At 37.5% G+C, this 23633-nt stretch overlaps 1 protein-coding gene across 2 annotated transcripts in view; it reads right to left on the bottom strand.

Moving 5' to 3' along the window:
• Positions 1–22019, bottom strand: part of LOC134538834 (phosphatidylinositol 4,5-bisphosphate 3-kinase catalytic subunit delta isoform) — an 83273-nt gene extending 61254 nt beyond the window's left edge. Inside the window, exons 1-5 of one of the 2 annotated variants that reach the window (XM_063380362.1) lie at positions 21635–22019; positions 13338–13572; positions 9156–9385; positions 4823–5069; positions 2908–3089 (exon numbers count right to left, since the gene is read on the bottom strand). In XM_063380362.1, coding sequence (XP_063236432.1) covers positions 2908–3089; positions 4823–5069; positions 9156–9385; positions 13338–13572; positions 21635–21781 — 1041 coding nt within the window. In that variant the 5' untranslated portion in view covers positions 21782–22019. The remainder of the gene's footprint in view (positions 1–2907; positions 3090–4822; positions 5070–9155; positions 9386–13337; positions 13573–21634) is intronic. The other variant, XM_063380363.1, reaches the window with a different exon arrangement.
• Between the last annotated feature and the right edge of the window lie 1614 nt (positions 22020–23633).

Genomic DNA, 23633 nt, shown 5'->3' with positions numbered 1-23633 from the left:
TGTATTCGGTATGGGACCTGATTTTGATTTTACACGAAGATCGAATTAAAAAGTGCTCACATTACCACGATTGGACTAAATGCATCATGCGCAACATATGGGTTATATCACAGAAATCATATTGATAATATAACTACGAAACTAAATATATTATTGGAGGGGACGAAATTGAAGAATTTTATTATTGTGGGGGGGGGGGGGGGGGGTGTCCCCCCGTCACCCCGATTGCGACGCCCATGGTTGGTGGATCGGGAGAGCTCCTTGAGAGGCACTGTGCAGAGAGTAAACAAGACACTTGATACTGCCTCGAAGGCGTACTTATGTGCCCAACCTTCGAATGGTCAGCACTATTTGGTACTGGAATCAGTTTTGGGGCCTGAAGCATTAATGCCCGCCCGAGGGAATTATAAATCGGCCTGCGGAGGGCACGAGATAGTTTGCTATACTTAATCATAAGCCAGTCCGTGATTTACGATGGAAACAGCAATTGGTAAATATTAAGTTAAATTCGTCATAAATTGAACCTCCACCAGCCAAGGTTTACGAGAGACAATTTTTTAATTAAATTGTTGTTTCATTTCTCTGATCTTCCAACCACAGACTTTTTATTTTAGCCAGAGTCTAGCCGGAGCAAGGACAAGAACAGCCGAAGGACATAATAGCATTTATTGAATAGTGCGGGTTACAAACCAAAAATTTTTATCCCCCTCACTAATCAATTACTGTGTTTTATAGCATAATCGTTGCACTGTTATTTTAGGGCATCATGATTTGGAGAGAAATATATTCGTATAAACGTTGCATGATGTTTTTGATCCCGCTGTTAGATTCCAAGCGTTCTGTGTAGGAAGTTTTTCTGAATAGAAAATGTATTTTAAATTTGAAATCTAATATTTATTTGAATATTACAGATTACTTATTTATTATATAGGTAATCAACAGAAATACAAAGTTGTCTGATGTGTAAATTTACTTTTAAAGACATTTTCAAATACTATAACCTTTATCTGTTCATCTTTGTCGCCACTGTGTACCGCTTCTAAAAATGAGGCCAACACTAGTTAGCATCATTCTGTATGGTTATTTGATTCCCATATACAGCACACGCATGTAGTCAAATATCGATATTGATCACTCACCGATTGCATGTTTAATGCCGAGTTATCTACATTTGATAGCCCTCTCTCTTTCATGGTAAGTGTGTACGATAATGATAGTATGCATTAGTTCCGGCTCACGGTGGGTCACAGTTTTCATTTTTCTATTTAAAGTTGAACAAAGTGTTTTTGCTCCATGACTTATTAAATTAAATTGTTTGGCATTCTTTTGTATACTCTACTTTTTAAATAAACATACTTTCCACGAAGGTTTTGTTTTTATGAATAACTTCACCTAACAAAAAATGCTTTTTTTTTTTTGCATAAAAACCGCACCCCTACTTTTCAATCTTTATTTTAGTATAAAATATGCAACGATTATGCGATAAAACACTAACTTTTCAAAATAACATAAATATATTAAATACAAACACTTATTACTACATATTTCAACCACACATAAAATGTAAAAATTATTATTACCACACATAAAATGTAAAAATTATTATTACATCTTTTTCTGCATAATAAATAGTTTGCAATGTCACCATCTCCAATTCTCCATCAATGCTATGTAACCACTATAAATTATCAAACTTTGAAACAATACACTATTGAGAGATTGAGACCATGTAAACAATCAAAATTTGAATATTTTCAAATCATTAAATAAATTCACATCTGATTTTTCTTGTTTAGTTCTTTACGAAAACAGATGGCGTTTCTAATGCACATAATTTGTGATTAAAAGTCTGGCTTTAGGTCATGAAAAGAGCACACCAGTATTAAAAAATACTTATTGATTTGGCAATTTAATTTTTCTTAATTTCCCTGTGTTTTACAGGTTTCAAAATCATCTTTTCAATTCCCTTATTTTTCTATGTTCCCTAGATGTTCCTTGTCTGTGTGAGATCTGCACAAAAAAGACACTACAGGATATTTGCCCGAAAAATTAAACTTAGTCAAATTATTAGAAGGACGATGCACAATAAGACGACGTCTTAGTCTTGGAATAAAAAAATATATATAAAAAAGTTTTTATTGTTTCTTTAAAAATTCAAATGAATCTAATTTTAAAATTAAAGATATTTAAGTAATTACTTTTTTTTATAAATGTTTGATAGTAAAAAATTGGTTGTCTGTAAAGTCGGTTTACGGACGATAGTTTAACGTGACAACGCCATAACAAAACATTGATGAAATGATTGCATGCATACTTTATGAATAAAATTGAATCATTTTTATTGAATTATTACTATTTTGTATGAACACAAAGAAGGAGTGAAATAAAATCTACAATATAATTAATAAATTTACTTTTATTTCCACTCATTAATTCAAATATGTTTATCACTTTAACGAAGAGATTATTTAAACTATAACTCTTTATACATATTTGCTATTTAACTTCTTCCAATCAGTGTTATTCTGTCAAGGATAGGACGACGATAGGAAAAGTAGGAAACGAATGGGAGTGTTTCAAGTTTAAACGTGCCTTGAAAAAGTCAAATCTATGGTTGTTCCAACCGAATGGAAGAGAGATGGATGCGGCGCAAGCGTACAATGAGCGTAACGGGAAAACGAACGTAACGGGACGAGTGTAACTGGACAACGAGCGTAACGGGACACTTTTTCGTTGCGTGCAGCCGGCGTTCATCGATTTATTAGACGTTGACACGTCAAAAAAAAAAAAAAAAATCAAAAGGAAAAGTGGTAGTACAGAGCAAATAATTATATTTAAACTGCTCGATGACGAGCCATCCACGCGCTGCAGAGACAAGACAAGACAGGACGGTGGTGGGGAGGTTACCTCGACGACGCGGCTGGTGTCGCAGTTGAGGCGCGACATGGCGCACACCTGGAAGGTGAAGGCCTTCTCGATGTCCCAGGAGGACATGTGGCGGCCGCGGCGCCGGTACGTCATGGTGGAGTGGGAGCGGGCGCGGGAGCCGTCCGAGCTCTCGGGGCGGCTGGGGATGGAGCCCGCGTCCACTGCGCACAGCCGCACCCGCCGGCTCAGCCCCTCACATCCCCCCGGCACATAGGCTTTCTTTTCATTCCAATCAAACATCACAATGCTCACGAACATCAAACATTTTTCTAATCAAACTTTAACACACTCGGAATTTTTTTTTTTTCAAACTTCACACAGTATTCCAAGAAAAAATTGATCCAAAAAAAAATCAAAATAAAAAAAAAGAGAGGAATATACACAGAACAATAACAAAAAAGTGTGTAAAATGAAGAAAAATTAAAAAAATATATATCTGGTAACGCAATTTTTCTTAAAACAGTTCAAATTTTTTTAAGTATGAAAATAGTACAGTTTATATAACTGATTATGTACTTAAAATAGAGTATTATTTATAATTTCAAAACATCACTGATATTTTTAATATACAAACAATGTGTAAATAATGTTAAAGGAAACAAATCTAAACTTATCAATAATAAATCTTAAGCCCTCATACATGTTACATATTTTAAATTTTTTTTTTTGTGAATGAGTCCTAATGGTGTAAGCGACATATAATGATGAAAAACAAGTTTTATATATGTACACTGTTGCACAAAGAGATGTGGACTGAAATATTTAGCGGATGCAACATTTGTAAGCAACTATGGTTCGATTGGAAACGAGTCGCGATAGTATAACCAACGTCCACTCACCGCCATGTTGATTATCAGACTGTCCTCTTCCTGTGCGCAGGTGCACCAACCTACTTCCTGGCCACTCCAGAGTGACCAACCACAATGCCCCTGCAGGGCGGGAAGTTTGAAATGTTCAAAGCCTACACACTACACTAAAACATGCTCAAACTATATACACAACAAGTCGAAACATACCGTGGGCGTACAAGGAAAACCCTTTTAAGTCCATATATTCAAAATTACGAGAAAAATTGATTCGTATATTCACACGGGTTTGTAAAACAATGTAAAATATATACGGTACTGAAACATGTTCAATCTAACATAATAATGTACTTGTCATGAAACACATTAAACTGGACTTTGTCGTATGAACATCTCATGACAGCTGCTGCAGCGTCGAGTGGGCCTCTGCAACATGCCCACGCCCACTATTCACAGAGGCCCGCGCTTCTCCCACAGAGACTCTGCAAATGGCGCGGTTTACAAGCGATATTCGCATGGCAATTGTATTTTCCTTTTTTAAAAGCACATAAACATATTTTATCAGTCTATCTACCGCTCCCCTTGCAGGTCAAATCTATGTAAATAAATTTTAACTTATTCCTAAAATTGAAATAAAGGGGGGGGGGGGGGGGGGGGGGGGGGTTGTAAAACCAAAAATTTCGTTAAGTCCAGCATTTTATCTTGTGACTACAGTCAACAGTGGACATTGGATTTGAAATTTTTATTTAAAAGGCTTTTTCTTTTAGCTTTTGAGTGATTTATTTAAATTTAGTTACTGTATTTTTATACAATAATTTGCTTTAATTAGGTTTTTTTATATTTTAAGTTAATTCGGATAATATGTACAAATTTCATCGCACGCCCACGATGCACAAACACGCACTTTCTAACCTGATCTGGCACTGGAGCCAACTAAACGCCGCTCGTCGTGCCGGGACGGTTGAGAGAGGAGAGAGCGGGCTCACCTGGCACGTGGCTGGCCGGCATCATGACAGCAAGGGGCAGGAACTAAACGCACGCCGACACTCCGGAGACGAGAGGACGGCCGAGAGAGAGCGCGGGCTAACCTGGCACGTGGCCGGCCGACATCATGACCAGCAGGGGGCAGGCGTCGCGCGCCAGCATGTCGCGCACGTACTGGAACCGCACCAGCGGGCAGTCGCCCACCAGGTACTCCTCCCGGCCCGCCACCTTCAGCACCAGCTCGTCCACGCTCTCGTCGCGCGAGTTCAGCGTGATCGAGCGCTTGTTCAGCACGCTCTGCAGCAGCTGCCGCGGCGTCATCGAGCACGGCACGTTGAACGTGAACGACATCTGCGCCACCCCACACGCACGGCACGCCCGGTTAGCAATTCGCGAATTCATCTCGTGACAAGATGAAATTCAAACGGGACGACAGAATTGTATCCCCTTGGAAAGGGTACTTTTCAGACTATGGTGGCTGTAGTGTAGCTGGGTAGAAACTGGAAAGGTACCCTTTCCGATTTCTTAAAATGCATATTATTTTCTGCTTTAAAATCGTGAAAGTTATCCCCTCTAACCTAACCTAACCTAATCTAACCTAACTTAACCTAAACTAAACTAACCTAACCTAAACTAATCTAATCTAACCATTCCGAGCATGCAAACTGGAAAGGTTACCTTTCCAAGGGGATAACTTTCAGGATTTTAAAGCAGAAAATAATACTATGCATTTTAAGAAATCGGAAAGGGTACCTTTCAAGTTTATTTTCTGCTGTGTCATTGTACAGAAAATCCTGAAAGGTACCCTTTCCGAGGAGATACCTTTCCAGTACATATTTGCATTAAAACCGAAACATTTTAAGAAATCGGAAAGGGTAACTTTCGAGTTCCTACCCAGCTACACTACCGCCACCATAAGTCTGAAAGGTACCCTTTCCGAGGGGATACAATTCAGTCCCCCCATACAAACACGTGTACAATTCTGCTGGTCCTGCTGTTGGCTCGCAGTTTAACTGGAGTTCTCTGGGCCGATGAGAGACCATCGACCAAAAAAAGCATCGAATCACAAGCTACCCAGTGGAGACGCCTCACAAGTTAGCATCCGATGAACACGCGTGTGTGCTTGAAAAAATGCAGAGGATAGTGGAGGCTATTCTAGAGGTCATTGAATCCGCGAATTTTTCCGGTCTATACCAGTTAGCAATATTGCCCGATTTCAAGACACAAAAACTTATTTTATTTGACTTTGGAGAAAACTGAAAAACATTGAATATTCTGAAGATATATTTTTAGAGCAGTACAAATCAAAAGCCAGCTTTAACTGGGCCATAAACTAACTAGTTATTGGCTAACCAAGTTTGACAGTCAGTAAGGCTTTATAGAAGTCTCACAACACAATGCATTGCCCGTCAAGTGTTTAGTTTTGTACAAAATGTTGTGAAGACATGGATTCTTGTATGGATTAGGTTAGACAAAACTTGGGCACAAACCTAAGTAATAAGGACTCGGCAATCTATATTTGCACATTTCAGCATTTGCCTACCATTTCACACCACAGTACTTAAATTTGACTGTATGCGACTGTTAGAAATTAGAGAAAATTTATAGAAATCTAAGAATACACCTCAAATAAACAAGCATGATTAATAGTGTCAATAAACTTGATCTTTGTAGGAACTAGACACAATTAAACTACAGAAATGAGAGTTGTGAAAGTATGCAAAAGTAAGCAAAAGTATGCCAAATATACAAAAAAAAAAGTATGTAAGGCAATTTTCGGAAAATAACAGTAATTTGTGGAAATTTATACTAAAGTGTGTAATAGTATTAGGAAATTGTGGATAAATGTGGAAAAGTCATATGCAAATGTTTAGAAATGTGTCTGATAATGTTCGCCGGCTTTCACTGCCATTTTCTGAAGTAGCTTGGCTTCTGCGTGTCGTTGGCGAATAATTCACCTATTGACGTTTCGGTCCATATCGCAGTCCGCCATCATCAGGGAGCAGTTCCCTACCGTAGGCAAATGCACCCTGATGATGGCGACTGCAATGTCGTCAATAGGTGAATTATTCGCCAAGGACACGGCTACAACCCAGAAGCCAAGATACTTCAATGTGTCTGATTTTTATGTATTTTTTCAGGATTTCGAGAGAGAAGGGAGGAAGAGGATGATATAATCCTCAATCCCCCCCCCCCTCCCCCAGCTGCATTCGCCCCTGACCCTGTTGAACCGCACCGACACACTGCGACGTTCACTACGTTTCCTACTCGAGGAACACCAGTGATTGGTCGCCAGGTGGTCGGCGAGAACCACCGCGTCGCCCTCGTCGCCGGGAAGCGCGACCCTCACCAGAACAGGAGTCTGCGGTAGGAGTGTGCGGGTACCCGAAATTTTCGATTTCGGTTCGGTTCCATGAATATCCGACCTCGCCCTGATTAATTTTAATGGATTCGGAATGCATCGAGTCCAAAAAAAAATATATATATAAAAAAAAAGATACCTATATTTTTAGCTTTTCGTGAAAGGAATAAGTAGCTTTAACATGTAGGTCTAACTTATTCTTATTTTTGTAAAATCATTTGTTTCAATTTATGTATATACAGCCTACCATAATTCTTATGTCAAAGTGTTTTATTTCGCATGTAAACTGTAGCAGTGTAGCCTATATAAATCTGTGAACGTTGCATATGAAAGTAACAAATAGCATTTAAAGAAGTTCTTACATTCAAGTTATGTAATTATTATTTCTAAAACTGCCAACTGGAAATTGTATGTAATAAAATAATATTGTCAACTCTTTTGTTTGTGAAACTATTTATTAGGGGTGAGCCGATGCCGATTGCCGATTATTAAGATCGGCCGATTTTGGTCATTTTGGTCATTTGCATGATCGGCTTCATGCATGCCGATCATTTTTGCCTATTACCGCTTTCTGAAGACAAAAAAATCTCTACGTAACACAAAAGCGCCGACATATTTTTTGCTTCAGAACTGTTGCTTGACGTTTTAAAGTAACACTTACGTTACTTACGTTACTTACGTGTTTTAATCTTTTCTGCAGAAAAAAAAATTAAGTAAAGTTATTCTTATAAAATAAACATATTCATGAAAAGTACGTTTGTTAAAAAATAGTAAACAAAAGCACACCAAATTGTTTAATAAGTCATGCATAGGGGCCTGTTCTTTTCGCGATCGCGATTAAACGACGATAAACGCAAAATCGCAGTGTTTTTAAGCGAAATTTAAAAACTGGGTAAAATACTGTCTCGTCACTGATAAACAAACACCGCAACATGGCCGCCACTGAACATTAGTCATAAATGCACTAAAGCAAACAAAAGCTTACACACGCTCACGTTATAATGTTAAACTCAAAAATATACTGTAAAAATACGTAAAACTACGGCGTTTATTTTCCTTTCCGGCATAATGTTTGGATAGATAAGACAAACAGGCAAAGTTTTGAGGCCTACGTACACCGCTCGGGGCACTGACGTCACCTTGGAACAGCGACACCCGATAAATACAAAAGCACGCAGATGATTGGGCGAACGGTGGCGGTGTTTGGAACAGCCTTACGTGAGTGGCCATACCACGTCAGCCGGGGGCGCTGGCATATAGTTGGAACAGCGTCTTATTATCAAGCAGAAAGCATTTTAAATCGCGCCAAAAAGCGGAAAAATGTAAACAAACATTCATTTTTGAATGGTGTGACGATGATGATTAGTTGGTTAACAGTGTGTTATAGATTTTGTTAAAGGGATTAATAGATTTTCAGATTAGTTTATGGGAACAACTAATAATCAGTGTCTAAATCAAAAGTTTGTCATATAAATATATGTAACCTATTTGTTTAGGGTATTCAGTAATGAGTAGTTTCAAGTAAAATTATTTAACTTAAGTAATTTGGAGCACATTCATTTTCGAATTGTGTGACGATGATTTTTTATTTGGTCAACAGTGTGTTATAGACTTTGTTAAAGGGGTTAATAGATTTCCAGATTAGTTTATGGGAACAACTAAAAATCAGTGTCTAAATCAAAAGTTTCTCTATAAAAATATGTAACTTATTTGTTTATAGGTATTCAGTAATGAGTAGTTTCAAGTAAAATTATTTAACTTAAGTAATTCGGAGCATATTTTACAACCAACTTAAAAAAGCACTAATCGGTCAAAAAAATCGACATGATCGGTACCACATTTCTGGCATCGGCATGATCGGCAAATGTGGTGATCGGCTCACCCCTACTATTTATCCTTCAGCAATATGAGTATTTAAACTTAATGCAAATTATTATGATAGTAAAACTTAAAAATGAAAGAAAATATTCGAAACTGGAATCGAATTTCCAAATAGCTGGCAGGGATTCGACTCGGGATTGAATCGAACTGAAAATGGAGGACTCGCACGGCCCCAGCCTGCGGCGGGTACTAACGTCCTTGTCCTCGAACCGCGTGGCCAGCGCGAAGTTGCCGTCGCGCAGGCGCACCGCGACGGCCGGCGGCAGGTCGGGCATGTCGGCGAGCCGCGCCGGGAACTGGTACCGGACCTTCTCCGCCCACGACTTGGCGCGCCGCTCCGCCGCCGTCTCCTCCCCCAGCATCTTCATCTTGAACCGGAAGTCGTTCACCTCCGTGTTCTTGAGCTGGTCAAACTCCGTTAGGGCTGCGAAGAGGAAAAAAAAAAACACGTATATAGCACGCCTGTGCGAAGTTCCGACTAAGTGAATCAACTAAAGTTCTTTTTAAAGTTTTGCTTGGACTTTGCCAGGAAATTTGCTATTTGTTTGATTTTAAGCTTAAGTTGTTATGCAAAGCTTCACATCTAATGCTGCAATGCTTTAAAACATTGAAGCCTAACATTTGCTCATAAAAATAATTAAGTTTTTTTTGTTGTGTCGTATATTTTTTGCATGAATAAAGTTGGTTACTTAACTACCTAAAAAAAATCTGTTCACTTTTATGAATGCTGAATATTAATATTATGCAGTGGTATTTTATAATTTTTATAAAATGGTGTTGTATTTAGGGCCCAATCGGTTTATCACTTATCATTTCGAACATTAAAAACGATATCCCATTTATTTATTTTTTTTAAATTAAATCCTGCATTTAAAAACAATAAGAGTAGTACAGTTTAACCGAGAACAACATTCACAATTCGATTTGACTTCGCAAATATTTTAAACATTAGATTTGATATTCTCTTGGCATAAAAAAAAAAGGAAATCACACAGGCCTAGAAGATAGTGTTAAAAACTGTACTAAAATAAGAATCCTGTGCAAATTTGTCATGAAAAAAATTAATGTAATTTAAAAAATGAATCAATTATTTATTTGGGTATTAATGAGGTGGTTACAGGCAGATGCATAAAATATAAATCACTGTAAAGTAAATTTAACAGCATCCATTTACACTATTAAGTTAATTTGATTTAGTTCCCTCTGTAAAACTTGTTCATTTTCCACAGAATGCACAAAGTTCTAAACTTTGTTAAATTTTTCTTGCGTTTCTTTGGTTATTCACTACAAAAACTAGCAAACCAAATTTAAAAAAAAATATTAACAAAATTAAATATATTGTTGATATTTTTAGTAATCACCAAGAATTATTTCAAAATTACATCAATCAAAGAACCGAGTGTGTCAAACAAACAACCGATCGATTTACCATCATGGACTAGTACGTCTATTGTTTCAATTTACGACCCGCAGATTACGAAGTAAATAGTATACAATCCTATTGCTTTAGCTGCAGTGTTGTTTTTGTATTTTATGAGTCCTGAGTTTTATTGTTTTCATATCATATCCTTGATAAGCCTTAATTTTTTATGCACGTTCTGTATTATAAATGGACTGACAGCTGTTTATCCTATGGTGCTTGGCTATGGTTACCTGTTTATAACCATTTCAGGAAAAAAAAAAAAAAAAAAAAAAAACTTCATTGTGACTCGTAAATGTAGAAACCACATTATTCAAGACATTAAGTACTGCAAGATAATCAGTATTAAAGGTCACACACTCTATTGTTACAAACAAAAAAAGGATCATTGTTATTTTGGTTTAGTAAGTGAGCCTGTACGTATTTGGAAATTTTTCAAAACTTTTCTTTGATAAGCTGCGATTTATGTTCCATAATGGCAGCCAAATTCCTGGATGTTTTTTGTAAACAACATCGTAATACTTTCGTTGCACTTGTTCAAACGCCAAAATTGACATTTAGTAAGATCAGGTAGTAATTCTACTATATTTGGTATAAACACAAAAACATTTGTAGTTTAAATAAAATTATGCTCAATTTAAATTCAACATACTTTACACACATCATAAAATTTTAAATATTAAATAAATTCAAAGAATATCATTAATGTGAAATGTTTCTAGCAAAATTTATCAATCAACGGAAAACAAAAAGATTTTATTTGACTAATTGATTTTTCAATTTTGGTTTTTACATGCTCATACATTTTTCAAACAGACAAACAAATAAATGCTTGCATATTTTGATTGTTCTGAGTGTTCAGGCCTACTAGTAATCTTTAAAACAACATCAGTCTAACTGATCCTTCATTTGTTCTGCGTCAGCACCACTCACCGTTTGTAGGTCAAGCCAATTCAGGTCTCCCTAACTGTTTATTGGCCACTACAAATTTACAATAAGAAGAAAATAAAACAATCTTTTTAGTATACAGTCTGTAATTCAAAGAATGTACCAGTTATAAATTTTAATAGTATTTACTGTAAGCATAGCCTGTAAACTTTATTTGGCAACAGGATGGAACCCCTCCCCAATGGCATATCTTTTAACGAGAGTGGTTAACCGTCGAAGTTCCTTACTGCTGGATTGGTCGTGTTGTATAACACCATGCAATTTTCTTTTTCCTTTTGGACTTTGTAAAAGACTGTGTCTATGTTCCACCACTTCCTAATAATTTACCAGAGTTGAGACCCAGAACTGGAGAGGCTACTGCTTACATTACTCCGAACATGTTAACCAAAGTGTGGGAAGAATTTAATTATAGGTTGGATATGTGCCGCATAACTAACAAACCGAGCATTAAAAAATAAAGTTAGTTTACCTTTAATTTGATGTGTGATTTGTTGTAAATAGTCTCAATTAAAATATTATAATAAACCATTCAAACTGAGACATTCTTTTTGGACATTGTGTATAATACTTACTTTTTCTACCATGCATAAATCATCCTTTTTTACAGTGTATATTACTTCCTTTTTTTACCGTGTATAAATGCTTCCTTTTTTTACCATGTATAATACTTCTTTTTATTACTGTGTATAATACTTCCTTTTTACAGTATATAATACTTCCTTTCTACAGTGTATAATACAGTAGAACCCTGTTATAATGTTCCTGCATATAATGTTTTCCTGCTTATAACGTCATATATTTAAAGTCCCAATATTTCCCCCATAAGGACAATGTATTTATTTCCTGCACATAACGTTCATAAATAGTGTAATTTCCTGCTTATAATGTTTGCTTTCTAACATTCAATAAAAGGGGAAAAAAATGTTTTAAAACCAAATTATTCCAACACTTACGATAAAAAGTTTCCTTTATGTATGTTTATGTTTACAATCACTGCCATACAATACATGAAGTTTGTTAAAATACAATTTTATGCAATATACTGAAAGTACACAATGTTCATAGTTACGTGTCATTTGATACCCTTAGTCAACTCTTCTCTTTCTTGCCATTCCAGCGGGTATTCAGATGCACGTACAAAGTCCTACGATATTTAAGTTGCCAACCATTGAGCGAGGGCATAACTAAACGTGTTTTGTATTGCTTACAAATAATTTTTTTTTCATTCATACGTAGGAATCCCAAAATTAAACATTTTCAGGTGGCGAAGGAGTAGACGTTCTCACTCTTAATGTTGTCATCATGAATCGTGAGACAATTTTACAAAAAATGTGGCAGTGTATCTTTAAAGACACACAAAATTTAACCAGGGAACAAGAGGAAGTTGAAAAATTGTTGGCTTGTTTCAGAAAATTCATGTATCAAGTATACTATCTTTGGTTTTAACATTAAAGTTGTTTACATAGCTTGGTGAGTCCATTGGTACAAAGCTCGAACATTGTTAAGTGCTAAATGGAGATTTCCTGCTTATAACGTTTTCCTGCTTATAATGTTTTTTTCTTGTGCTCCCTTGAAAAACATTATAACAGGGTTCTACTGTACTTCCTTTTTACAGTGTATAATACTTCCTTTTTACAGTGTATAATACTTCCTTTTTTTACCGTGTATCAATAATTCCTCTTTTTACCGTGTATAAAACTTTAATTTTTTACTGTGTATAATACTTCCTTTTTTTAACATGTATAATACTTCCTTTTATTTACCGTGTATAATACTTCCTTTTATTTACCGTGTATAATACTTCCTTTTTTTTACTGTGTGTAATACTTCCTTTTTTTACCGTGTATAATACTTCCTTTTTTTACCGTGTATAATACTTCCTTTTTTTTACGTGTGTAATACTTCCTTTAATTACCGTGTATAATACTTCCTTTTTTTACCGTGACTATGATTCTACCACTCCATCGACCTACTGTACGTATCAACAAACCAATCAGCGAGCACTCACGCTTGCCGATGAGCTGGCTGATGTGCACGTCCAGGGTCTTCTCGTCCGTGGCGCTGTCGCCGCGCCGCTCGATGATGCGGAAGATGCAGCAGAAGGGGCGGATGTCGCAGAGGCGACGCGTCTCGTCCAAGAGCTCCTCCACCTCCGCCATGGACGTGATGCACGAGAACACGTACGCCGACGAGTCGTGCAGCATCCAGTGCAGCGGGAACTTGCTGGCCTCCTCCCACAGCTCCTGGGGGCACGCGCGCGGTCATCAGGCTCACACAGCACGCGCGTCAGGGGTAGACTCTCACACAACACACGTCAGGGGCAGACTCTCACACAACACACGTCAGGGGCAGACTCTCACACAACACACGTCAGGGGCAGACTCACACACAACACGCGTCAGGGGTAGACTCACAAAGCATGCGTCAGGGGCAGACTCACACAGCACGCGTCAGGGGCAGACTCACGCAACACGCGTCAGGGGCAAGCTCACACAGCACGCGTCAGGGGCAGACTCACACAACACACGTCAGGGGCAAGCTCACACAGCACACGTCAGGGGCAGACTCTCACACAGCACACGTCAGGGGCAGACTCACACACAACACGCGTCAGGGGTAGACTCACAAAGCATGCGTCAGGGGCAGACTCACTCAGCACGCGTCAGGGGCAGACTCACGCAACACGCGTCAGGGGCAAGCTCACACAGCACGCGTCAGGGGCAGACTCACACAACACACGTCAGGGGCAAGCTCACACAGCACACGTCAGGGGCAGACTCTCACACAGCACACGTCAGGGGCAGACTCACACACAACACGCGTCAGGGGTAGACTCACAAAGCATGCGTCAGGGGCAGACTCACTCAGCACGCGTCAGGGGCAGACTCACGCAACACGCGTCAGGGGCAAGCTCACACAGCACGCGTCAGGGAGACAGGAGATTGAACTGATCAAAGCCTATACGTTTGTTAAACATGCAGTCTCTCACTATACGGGCACCCTTGGCGGAAACAGTATGGCAGGTGGTCCTTCCACTCGTGGGGGCAAAACGCTCTCTGGTCAACCAGGTCATGCCCTCGACGCTCCTTCCCTCAAGGAAGAGTTGTGAGGGCAAGTCGTCTGCTGGTTGTTTTGGCGCGATCATGTTTTCCTTACTTTTCTTTTAACGTTCTGTGTATGGTGATCTTGATGAATAACTTATTTATCATGTTACATACAACAGAGTTGTTTGTACCTATATATTCATATCTAATATTTTGAAAAAATTATTATTTTCAACATGTATTTCTATAGCTATTACATCTCCTTATTTTCAGTACATTTACAATACAATTTTATTAAGCTCTTGTACCAAGAATGATAATAGGTATTGAATGAATTTTAACTAACAACTGAAATTTTTCAAGCCATCCTGCTTTGGTGCCAGGTTTAAAAAAAAAAAAATCTTCAAGTTGTTCTCTTTGCCTAGGTGATAGTTGCCAACATGAAATTTTTAATGTTGTGGTTTTTCTGTAAATAAAATAATAAAATCCTAAATGTTATTTTTTCCCAATACTAAAGACGTTCCTCTATTTTCCCTGAAAAAAAAAAAAACTTGTTTCAAAATTTGTACTGGTTTCTGAGAAATTACAGTTTATAGTGTACAATAGGTACTATTGCAATGTTGTGCTTTACCTTTTATTAGCGTAGCCAAGACTGTTTTCCACTAGGGGTTTGCAGATTGCCTGTGATTTCTATAGTGACATCAATTTATTTTGTCCTTAAATAATGCAGCAGAGACTGTTTACCATGAGAGACTGGCCTGACTGTTATCACTGCCCAACTGTTTAATTAATACTAACTGCAACCTGATCCTGTGGTTCTCCAAGATCCTTAGGAATAAAGTGTAGCCAATTCAGTTTTCTAAAAGGCGGGGGATGTTTAATTTCAGTATGTTACAACCAGGTCCAAGACTGTTTTCCACCATAATTGGTTTTCCATCCCAAATTGGTTTTCCACTTTAATTGTTTTTCACTACTAATTAGGGTGATAAACTGTCTTGGTCCTGGCCGTAACGTATTGACATTAAACATCCTGGTATCAGCTACGCTATATTCCTAAGGATATCAGGAGAACCACAGGATTAAGTTCTAGCTAGGTACTATCAAGTAAACAATAGTCCTCCAACAACACTCAGGCCCAACTCTCGTGGAAAACAGTCTTGAATATACTAGTAAAAAATAAAGCACAACATGGCAATGGCCACACCATTGACCAGCTACCTAATGTCACCTATAAAAGGTACTTATTTTCTCAGAAACCAGTACAAATTTTGAAATGATATTTTCAGGGTGAATAGAGGAACATCTGCAGTGTTTCAAAAACCAATGATCAGAATTTTACTATTTTTCACCGAAAAGCTGTAACATTACAAAGCCACAGCAAACTCTTTTTGACATTGGTTCATATGCTCCTAACTCTTTCAACTATTTAAGGATCTCAAAGGGACTGCGAGTAAAACAAACCTTATAGAAGCAGAGCTTTTGTCTGCAGTGTTAGCCAAGTTAGTTAACATTTTAAAAACTTTTGAAAAAATGTTTCAAGTACAAGAACATAGAGTGTTCTGTTATTATTTTGGGGGTTATTTTTTATTATTTACCTTAACTGCAACAGTGTTAATATTTTCAAGAAAATAATATTCTTCAGCTGTGAAATTCAATTTCACTGGTTGCTATAAGTTATATTTCCACCCACTGTGTAAGTAGCAGGCGGATAAGGAAACGTAAATACATTGGAGTTTTGTAATCCGTTTCCATTTTCACCTTACCGCATCACTGTGCAACAGGCTTTAATACTAACACCTCGTTTGTGTAAATGCTTATTGTAATGTATAAATTGCAGCTAGCTATTATTTAATTAAATGATATTTAACTTTTATGTAAAATACTTAGTAGTGCTTATGAAAAATAGCGAAAAAAAAAAAAAATACATGGTGGCTCTGTCTGTCTAACAATTTGAGATGTCATTCTCGAGGTATTAGTTAGATTTCAAAGAAAGACTACCTATTGAGCAGTTATCATGGTGAGACTTCCAGAAAATAGATATATAATTTTTTGTTTCATGGTTCATAGACCCCAAAACCATCTTTGTCTCAAAAGTTTAGATAGTCTCTCTCTCACTCCCCCTCTATATATATACACACACACACATATATATATAGTGTGTGTATACACATACATAATCACATACATATACGTATTACATTTTTATGGACATACAAAACTGCCGTACTTTTGCACAAAGAACTTCCAAACTAAAACATATAATATAGTAATGGAAAATCTTGGTCGATTTCATTAATGGACAAAATCCGACTAAAGGGATAGAAATGCTACAACTCCCATAATTTGACAAACATCACATCTGTTCGAACGTGTGACCTAGTGTCCACTGGGACACTGTTTTATACTTTTTTCTTATGCCATTTTGGGCTTTTGTTGTATTATAATTTCCCTGGGTTTCACGTAACTTAATATTTGTATTTTTGTATATAGTTTTTTATTAAAAAAAATTTACATGTTAAGTATTTGCAGTTCGCCTTGGTGTTTTTGTTTTGTTTAAGTTCATACTACTGGCAAGACAGTTTCTGGAATGATCCAGTAGGTTCTTTATTTGAAAGTAGTGTAATTTATATTTCAGTATTATGAACTTTTAAAGTATTTTCATAAATATTGTTTATAGTTAAGATTTTTATTGTTAAGTGTATTTATAAGAACTTTTTTCTTGATGATTGGTAGGACTTGAATGTGACTGCGGTGGTGATGCAGGAAAGGGGGGAGGGGGGGGGGAGAAAAAGAGTGAGTGAGTGAGTGTGTGTTTGGCCATATCGGATGTCATTACATTTAGTTCTTAAAATGTTTCAGAAGTTTATAGAATAAATGGTTTAACAATACAGTAGCTAACCTAACATAATACAACATTCATTAAAATGGTAAACTACTTGAAATATGTCAATGCCTGTTTACAGAAACATCAAATATCATGAAAAGTAATTAAAAATACAATTTTAGCAACTTTATTTCAATTTTTTTTCATAGAAAATCATCAATATATCTACCCACACAACAAAGGAAAATCTACTCTGAAGCATGAAGATTTGTACACCAATTTTTGGAATTGCTATCAACATATCATAACTGAAAGTTATAATTTAACTAACTACAAATTTTTGTTTTCCCTTTTCCAATTAATAGGCTTCTTAGGGGCAAGTTTAACATTATTCCAAAGTTAATGTAAGTACTTCCAAAAATACAAGTAAACATACAAATTCATATGGCAAAATAAGATAGGCTACATTTGGTGGCTAAATGAAACATCGTAAACATCAATACTAATAATTTAATTAACAGTGAACTTATGCCTGTATCCTACATTCGTAACAAGGACATAGTCCACTCATTACTGTCCATTCCTTTGATTTATTTCGTTACAATTCATGCAATAAATCAAAGAAATTCGTTTCTGTTAAAGTACACTTATTTTGTTATGAATGCTTTCTTTTGAAGCTTTTTGATAGTTTTTCACTTCATTTTATTTATTTAATTACATTTGGGTACAAATTACTTTATTTCTATTGAATCGAACGATTTTGTTTGATGTATTAGGTTTCCGACTCATTTCGATATACGTGGAGTTATTAGTTTAGACAGCCAATTAGAAATAAAACCTTTATTTAAAGAAAATGTTGCTCTACTGTTTAAACCTAGGTCAACACAAAAGAAAAACACACTCTCTCAAGATCAGTTTAGCTGACCTCTCAAACCCGTCACCTGTAACTCTAAAATATATTTAAACAACTATTTTAGAGCTTTTTTTAAAATCATTTATACCCAAGTGCTTATCATGCATCATCGTCAAAATGTTAAAACATTACCAAAAAAATATTTTAAGTGGAAAAACATAAAACGAACATTGCGAAGATTGTGAATCGCTTGGCTAGTTGACGGACAGATGGTGGATGAACACTGAACTAATAAACGCGACAAATTATCGTTGAGACTAGTTTTGCTATATAAGATTTAATTTTACCTTTCACTAAACCCTAACCACCTTTCTCAGTGATTAACAATTGTTAAAATGTGTCTTTTTGCGCAAATACATTCAATTCTATCATGTTATAGTTTTGAAATGAAGTGTAATGCTTTATTTAATTCATGTTTGATCTTTTCCTGTGTTCTGGGCAACCATATTACACTGTTCAGAATTTTCTCTTTCATATTATCAAAACTACCATTAAAACTCATGCTAGATTAGCACCACCATCATCTGCAGTACCTTCAATGTGACGTACTTCCACAAATCGGACATGATTGTAAAATGCTTATGTTGATTGTGTCTGGCACTGTAATATTATTACAAAGGAGCTTTAATATAAAGTAAAAATAAAATTTTGAACATGAGTTTTTCTAACACTAGAGATGCGCCTCATTATCCCTGAAACAGCGTTTCTATATTCCTACTGGTTTCTTTTAAATCACACCTTAGGTACATACATTAAAAAAATGTGTGCATTGACGCAGCCAATGCCATTTTATTCTTTTCCGTGTGGGTCTGTGTGTCTGTTTTGGAGAAATTTAGTAAACAGAGGTATTGGTTCGATAATCAAATTAGTTAATAAGACAACTGTTTGCAATTGCAAGGGAAATATTAATGTTGTATTTTCTGTTTGTAGTTTATGTATATAACTAAATGCATCATGGAATCTTTGTTTTCTGACATTTGCATTTAAAGTAGTAATAATTTGAGTCACGTAGTAAGTAACAAACGATTCTAATGCGAGCGAAAAATTTAAATAGAATTTGAGATGCGGGTAATTTTCTCTCAGGATAACATTATGTACACTAAAGTAGCTGTGATGTTTTAAAATTGTGTTTCATGAGTTCGCTGCCATTTTTTGCTTTGTACATGGTACTTGAGAATGATCGATTACATTAAGTGAGCAACTTTAAAAATACTTCAAAACACTGTAGACGGTTGGATTAGTATAGCTACATTAAAATACTGTAAAATTATTTTTAATAACTGGTTAGAATTTACCAATTTATGATTAAGCTATTCTGACCTAACCATCTCCATGATTTTAAAATATTTTTACTGTACCTATGCTAACCAAACCAACCATCCACATTGTTTTGAAGTATTTTTTATGCTACCAACTTAAGATATTTTTTTACAATTAACTCGATTACTCCAAATAACATACAAAAACTGACCCACGGGAAAGCAAAAAATGGTGGCAGCCGCTTCAATACACAAGTATTATAATGAAACATATTAAACCCATTCTACAATGGCAAGGAAATGGAGATACGTATATGGAGGCGGATATGTAAATGGTGACGGATCGCAGAAACTGAGACAGATCACGTAAATGGAGATGAATCGCGTAAATGGAGACGGATCACGTAAACGGAGAACGATCTCCTGAAACTTTTCACCATGGCGTCTTTTGTGGTAAATATCTTACGTCGCGGCTTTCACCCAAAGTAACAATAAAATTATGAAAAAAGATTTTTACAACACTAAAGAAGTTCCTGTTGTTACCCTGAAAACAGCATTTCAAATCCCTACTAGTTTTTGAGAAATCTCAGTTTATAGCTTGTTACGCAGGTTGGTACTGCGTAACGAGGAAACTCGCCCCTGCGGGCTAGTGGGATACCACCCGCCATACACTGCACGGACTCGGCGCGCGAATTTCAATTGATGCGCGTTGGATAGCAGATCCTCGGGTCCACTCGTGCCGAATCGCCTTTGATCGGAGCACGTGGACGTGGTCGGAAGTTTCCGAGCCGCGTTTCCGATTCAGGATGTCCAGAATATTCCTCGCTGTTTTAGTATGGAGCGCAGCGAGTATATAAGCAGGCTGCTAGCACGAGTTCCACAGAGTCTTCTCTCAACCGGCTGCGTGAATAATGCGGTGACCACGACCCGCACCTTCGATCATCGACGCCGAAAGGCTGCCCGCTGAGGTCTTCAAGCTGCGCACGGATGCCGAAAAAGGCGGTAAGAGAGGCCGCAAATTATAAAAGTCAGTTACGGACTTGGTAATAATTCAGTGGTAGCCCAGTAACAATTTGCAAGTTGGCACGGGACTTCGGAAGTAAAAAGTATGTGTCGGACTTTGCAGTAAAATGACCAAGGGGAACATAGAAAATTCCGCCGAGGGTCATGAAGTGGTTTGCGACTAGGAGCATAACAGAGTTCTGCTCAGCAATACTTTAAATAAAAAAAAATAATATATTTTCTCGTTCTATTAATACGGTGAAAATAAAAGGTGCTACTACTTGATTAAAACGTTAAGGGCGTAGTGCAGTGGCATTAGCGGGACTATCAGTCGTGGCGTTTAAGACTACCTATGAACATAAACAAGGAGGTAAATTTTTAATGAAAAACTGTTTTAAAATAATTTCAAGCAACAGCATGTTATGTGATTTGTCTCCAATTCTCTGCACTAGTATAGTGTTCGTTTTATTACCAAATAGTGTGAATTAAGAGCCAGCGAAAATGTGCAAGTATCAGGGAATCAGCACGGCGGCAGAGGTAGAATAAAGAAATTCGCTCCGTCGATGTTTTCGGTCCGACTGGGGTGATCAGGTCAAGGATCAACGGAAATAAAAAAACACTCGCCGCTATCACTTAAACGACACTGAAGATTTTAGCCAATTTTATTTGGGGAGAAGTGTTGAAATTTAAATTGTGTTAGAAATATCTCGTTCCTAAGTCTCTGGTACTGTTAAAACAATGTCTAATTTTGATCTGTAAGTGAAGGTTTAAGTATTTTGTATTAAAAAGAATTTGTAATTATAACTAAAAGAAAAGGGTCCAGTTAGAATTATTTATTGAGGAATAATTCGTGTGGTTATGAGAAAATGTTTAAAAAGTAGTGAATGGTACGTAATTTTGTATAAATTTATTTCAGGTGTTTTGTTGGTAATCGCTGGAACATGAATTGTAGCAGTAATGTGTAACAGCCAACATAATAAGAAAATTTATATTAATGTATGAGGATTATATGTGTTTGTATAATGTGTGAATAAATCTCTGTACATGCCGTACTAAATATGTGTTATACATTGCTCTGTGTTTCCTTAAGCTCTTGTTGCCATTCTAATTTCCAACGACTAGGTAACAAGCTCACAATTTAACATCTGTGCAATGCTTCTTAAGTGTATAGTGTGAATACTATGTTTTTTTATATTTTTTCTTTCCGTTCTAAAAAGCCGCGACGTCCGATAATTACAAAAATATATAACACATAAATTTCACCTCTTTGATTTCCTGTAGCGTCGCATCCCGATTGGCTTCAATGGGAATGTGAACTCCGTTAGGCATCAGGCAACTCAGTTCAACTTGAGGTTCGGTGTTACCTCTCAACCAGAAGTCGTAGGCAAACGTTGCTGGTTTGTGTACCATGATGATTTTGCTTCCGGTAACAATTTTCAGACGTTATCAAGTATCAGAGAAACCCATAACTGTCAAACATTCCCACGAAACTGTCTTGATTGTCAAAAAGTTTTTCACCCAAGTACGTGTTAAAATCCTACCCACGAACACACTGCACCCAACAATCAATACGATTTATTGTAAACATACAGTCTTATAAACGCATTAGTAACACCTATTATTGCTTATATAGCTTGCTTGTTGCCGCAGTTTCGGCAACCTAAACCATCGGTTGAATAATTTTATTTATAAACACATTGTACCAACAAAGAAAATATAAATGTTATTTCAGATAATCCATTCCTTAGCTGTGATGCTAATCAAGAGCCTTAATTTAAATTGACAAAAAACACTACGTATGTACATAATTAATTTCTGTTAAAAGCAAACGTAATATTGTAAGGCCTTGCTATATTTGGCTAAAATACATTATTTCTTTGAGAACCATAGTAAAATTTGGCTACTTCCATTTTTTTACAGCTATGCTTTACCAAATTTGGGTGCTAACTTTTGGGTGCTAACTTGTTCGTGTACAAAAACGTACAGTCTTTTTTATGAAGCTACTTTCTTGTAAAGTGAATCCTGGTCGGGGGGTATCGTGTTTGAAATGATTGTCCGTAGCTGGAGTGAATTAAGGCAACCATTGCAAATCCTAAATAAAAGATCCTGTTGTGCGCCGGAATGCAGGGACGAAATTTATTTGCAGGCCCTATTTTCTGTTAAGAACAAGAAAGCTAACAGTGACTGGTTAGAGAAAAGTTTGAATAGGAAACTACATGCTAGCGACATACTTTTTAACATAGTATAATCACTGTTGCCTGAGCTATAGACATTTTAGGACAGCACGACTGAGCGAGGACTGGACACATTTCTCGCCCTGGCAAGAGATGTGGAGCAAGATCTGAAGGTGCTGCGATCCACCAAAGCCACTGCAATGCCCCTACCACTCCTACCGACATATGAGGTAGTAGTGTGGTCATTGTTCAATATGTGGGCCCCCACACTACCAAGGGACAGAGGAGACCTCGACCCAGAGGAGATGGCAATGCCACAATCGAGCCTGCCTGGCCAGGTGGCATGGAAGCCGCTTAAAAGACACCCCTGATGCAGGTCATAGGACATGCAGTCACTCTGGCATTCACAAGGAGGGGAAGTCCATGTCTCTGAAAAATGCCGATTAGAGAGCAGTGACACAGCTGGTCACCACTCTCCCACTTCATGGATAGTTCTACCTAGATATTTGCTGTCCTACCCTCCTTGGACCAGTGGGACCAGCCTTCATGATCCACCCAGGGTTGACAGCGAGTGGCACTGCCCCAGGCATTGTTGTTGACCCCACCTGCAGTAGTAGGGCCGCCATACACTAGCCCAATTAAAATAGCTGGAGAATTTGGCCGGTCTACAAGTTTGTGACCCACCCTGGGTCAATGGTGACCCTAACATACAACTGTATGTATACCTACCATAGAATGATGAGGCTCGCCCACCCCACCAGTTTGCGACCAGCCCCAGTTCGTTGGTGAATGATGCTGCCCACCAGGTATTGTTGGTGTTACCTCCTGCAGTTGTGGAGCCCAAACAGGTACCACACCATCCACCATGGGCCGGTGGGACTATCCCATCACACACATTCGTGATTCGCCCTGGGTCACCAGCGAGCGATGCTGTTCACCGGGCAACATAGGCGACCAAACTTGCAGTAGCAGTGACTGTAGGGGCACCACCATGATTGGACTCACTAGGGTTGGAGATTGGCATGATTATTTGGATTCTGATAAGGCTAAACAGATGGCCCATGGACACACTTGTGGACACTCATCTC

This window comes from Bacillus rossius, chromosome 14 (assembly GCF_032445375.1).
Source record: "Bacillus rossius redtenbacheri isolate Brsri chromosome 14, Brsri_v3, whole genome shotgun sequence".
Taxonomy (NCBI): Eukaryota; Metazoa; Arthropoda; class Insecta; order Phasmatodea; family Bacillidae; genus Bacillus; species Bacillus rossius.
This window is presented reverse-complemented; position numbering and strand designations above follow the sequence as displayed.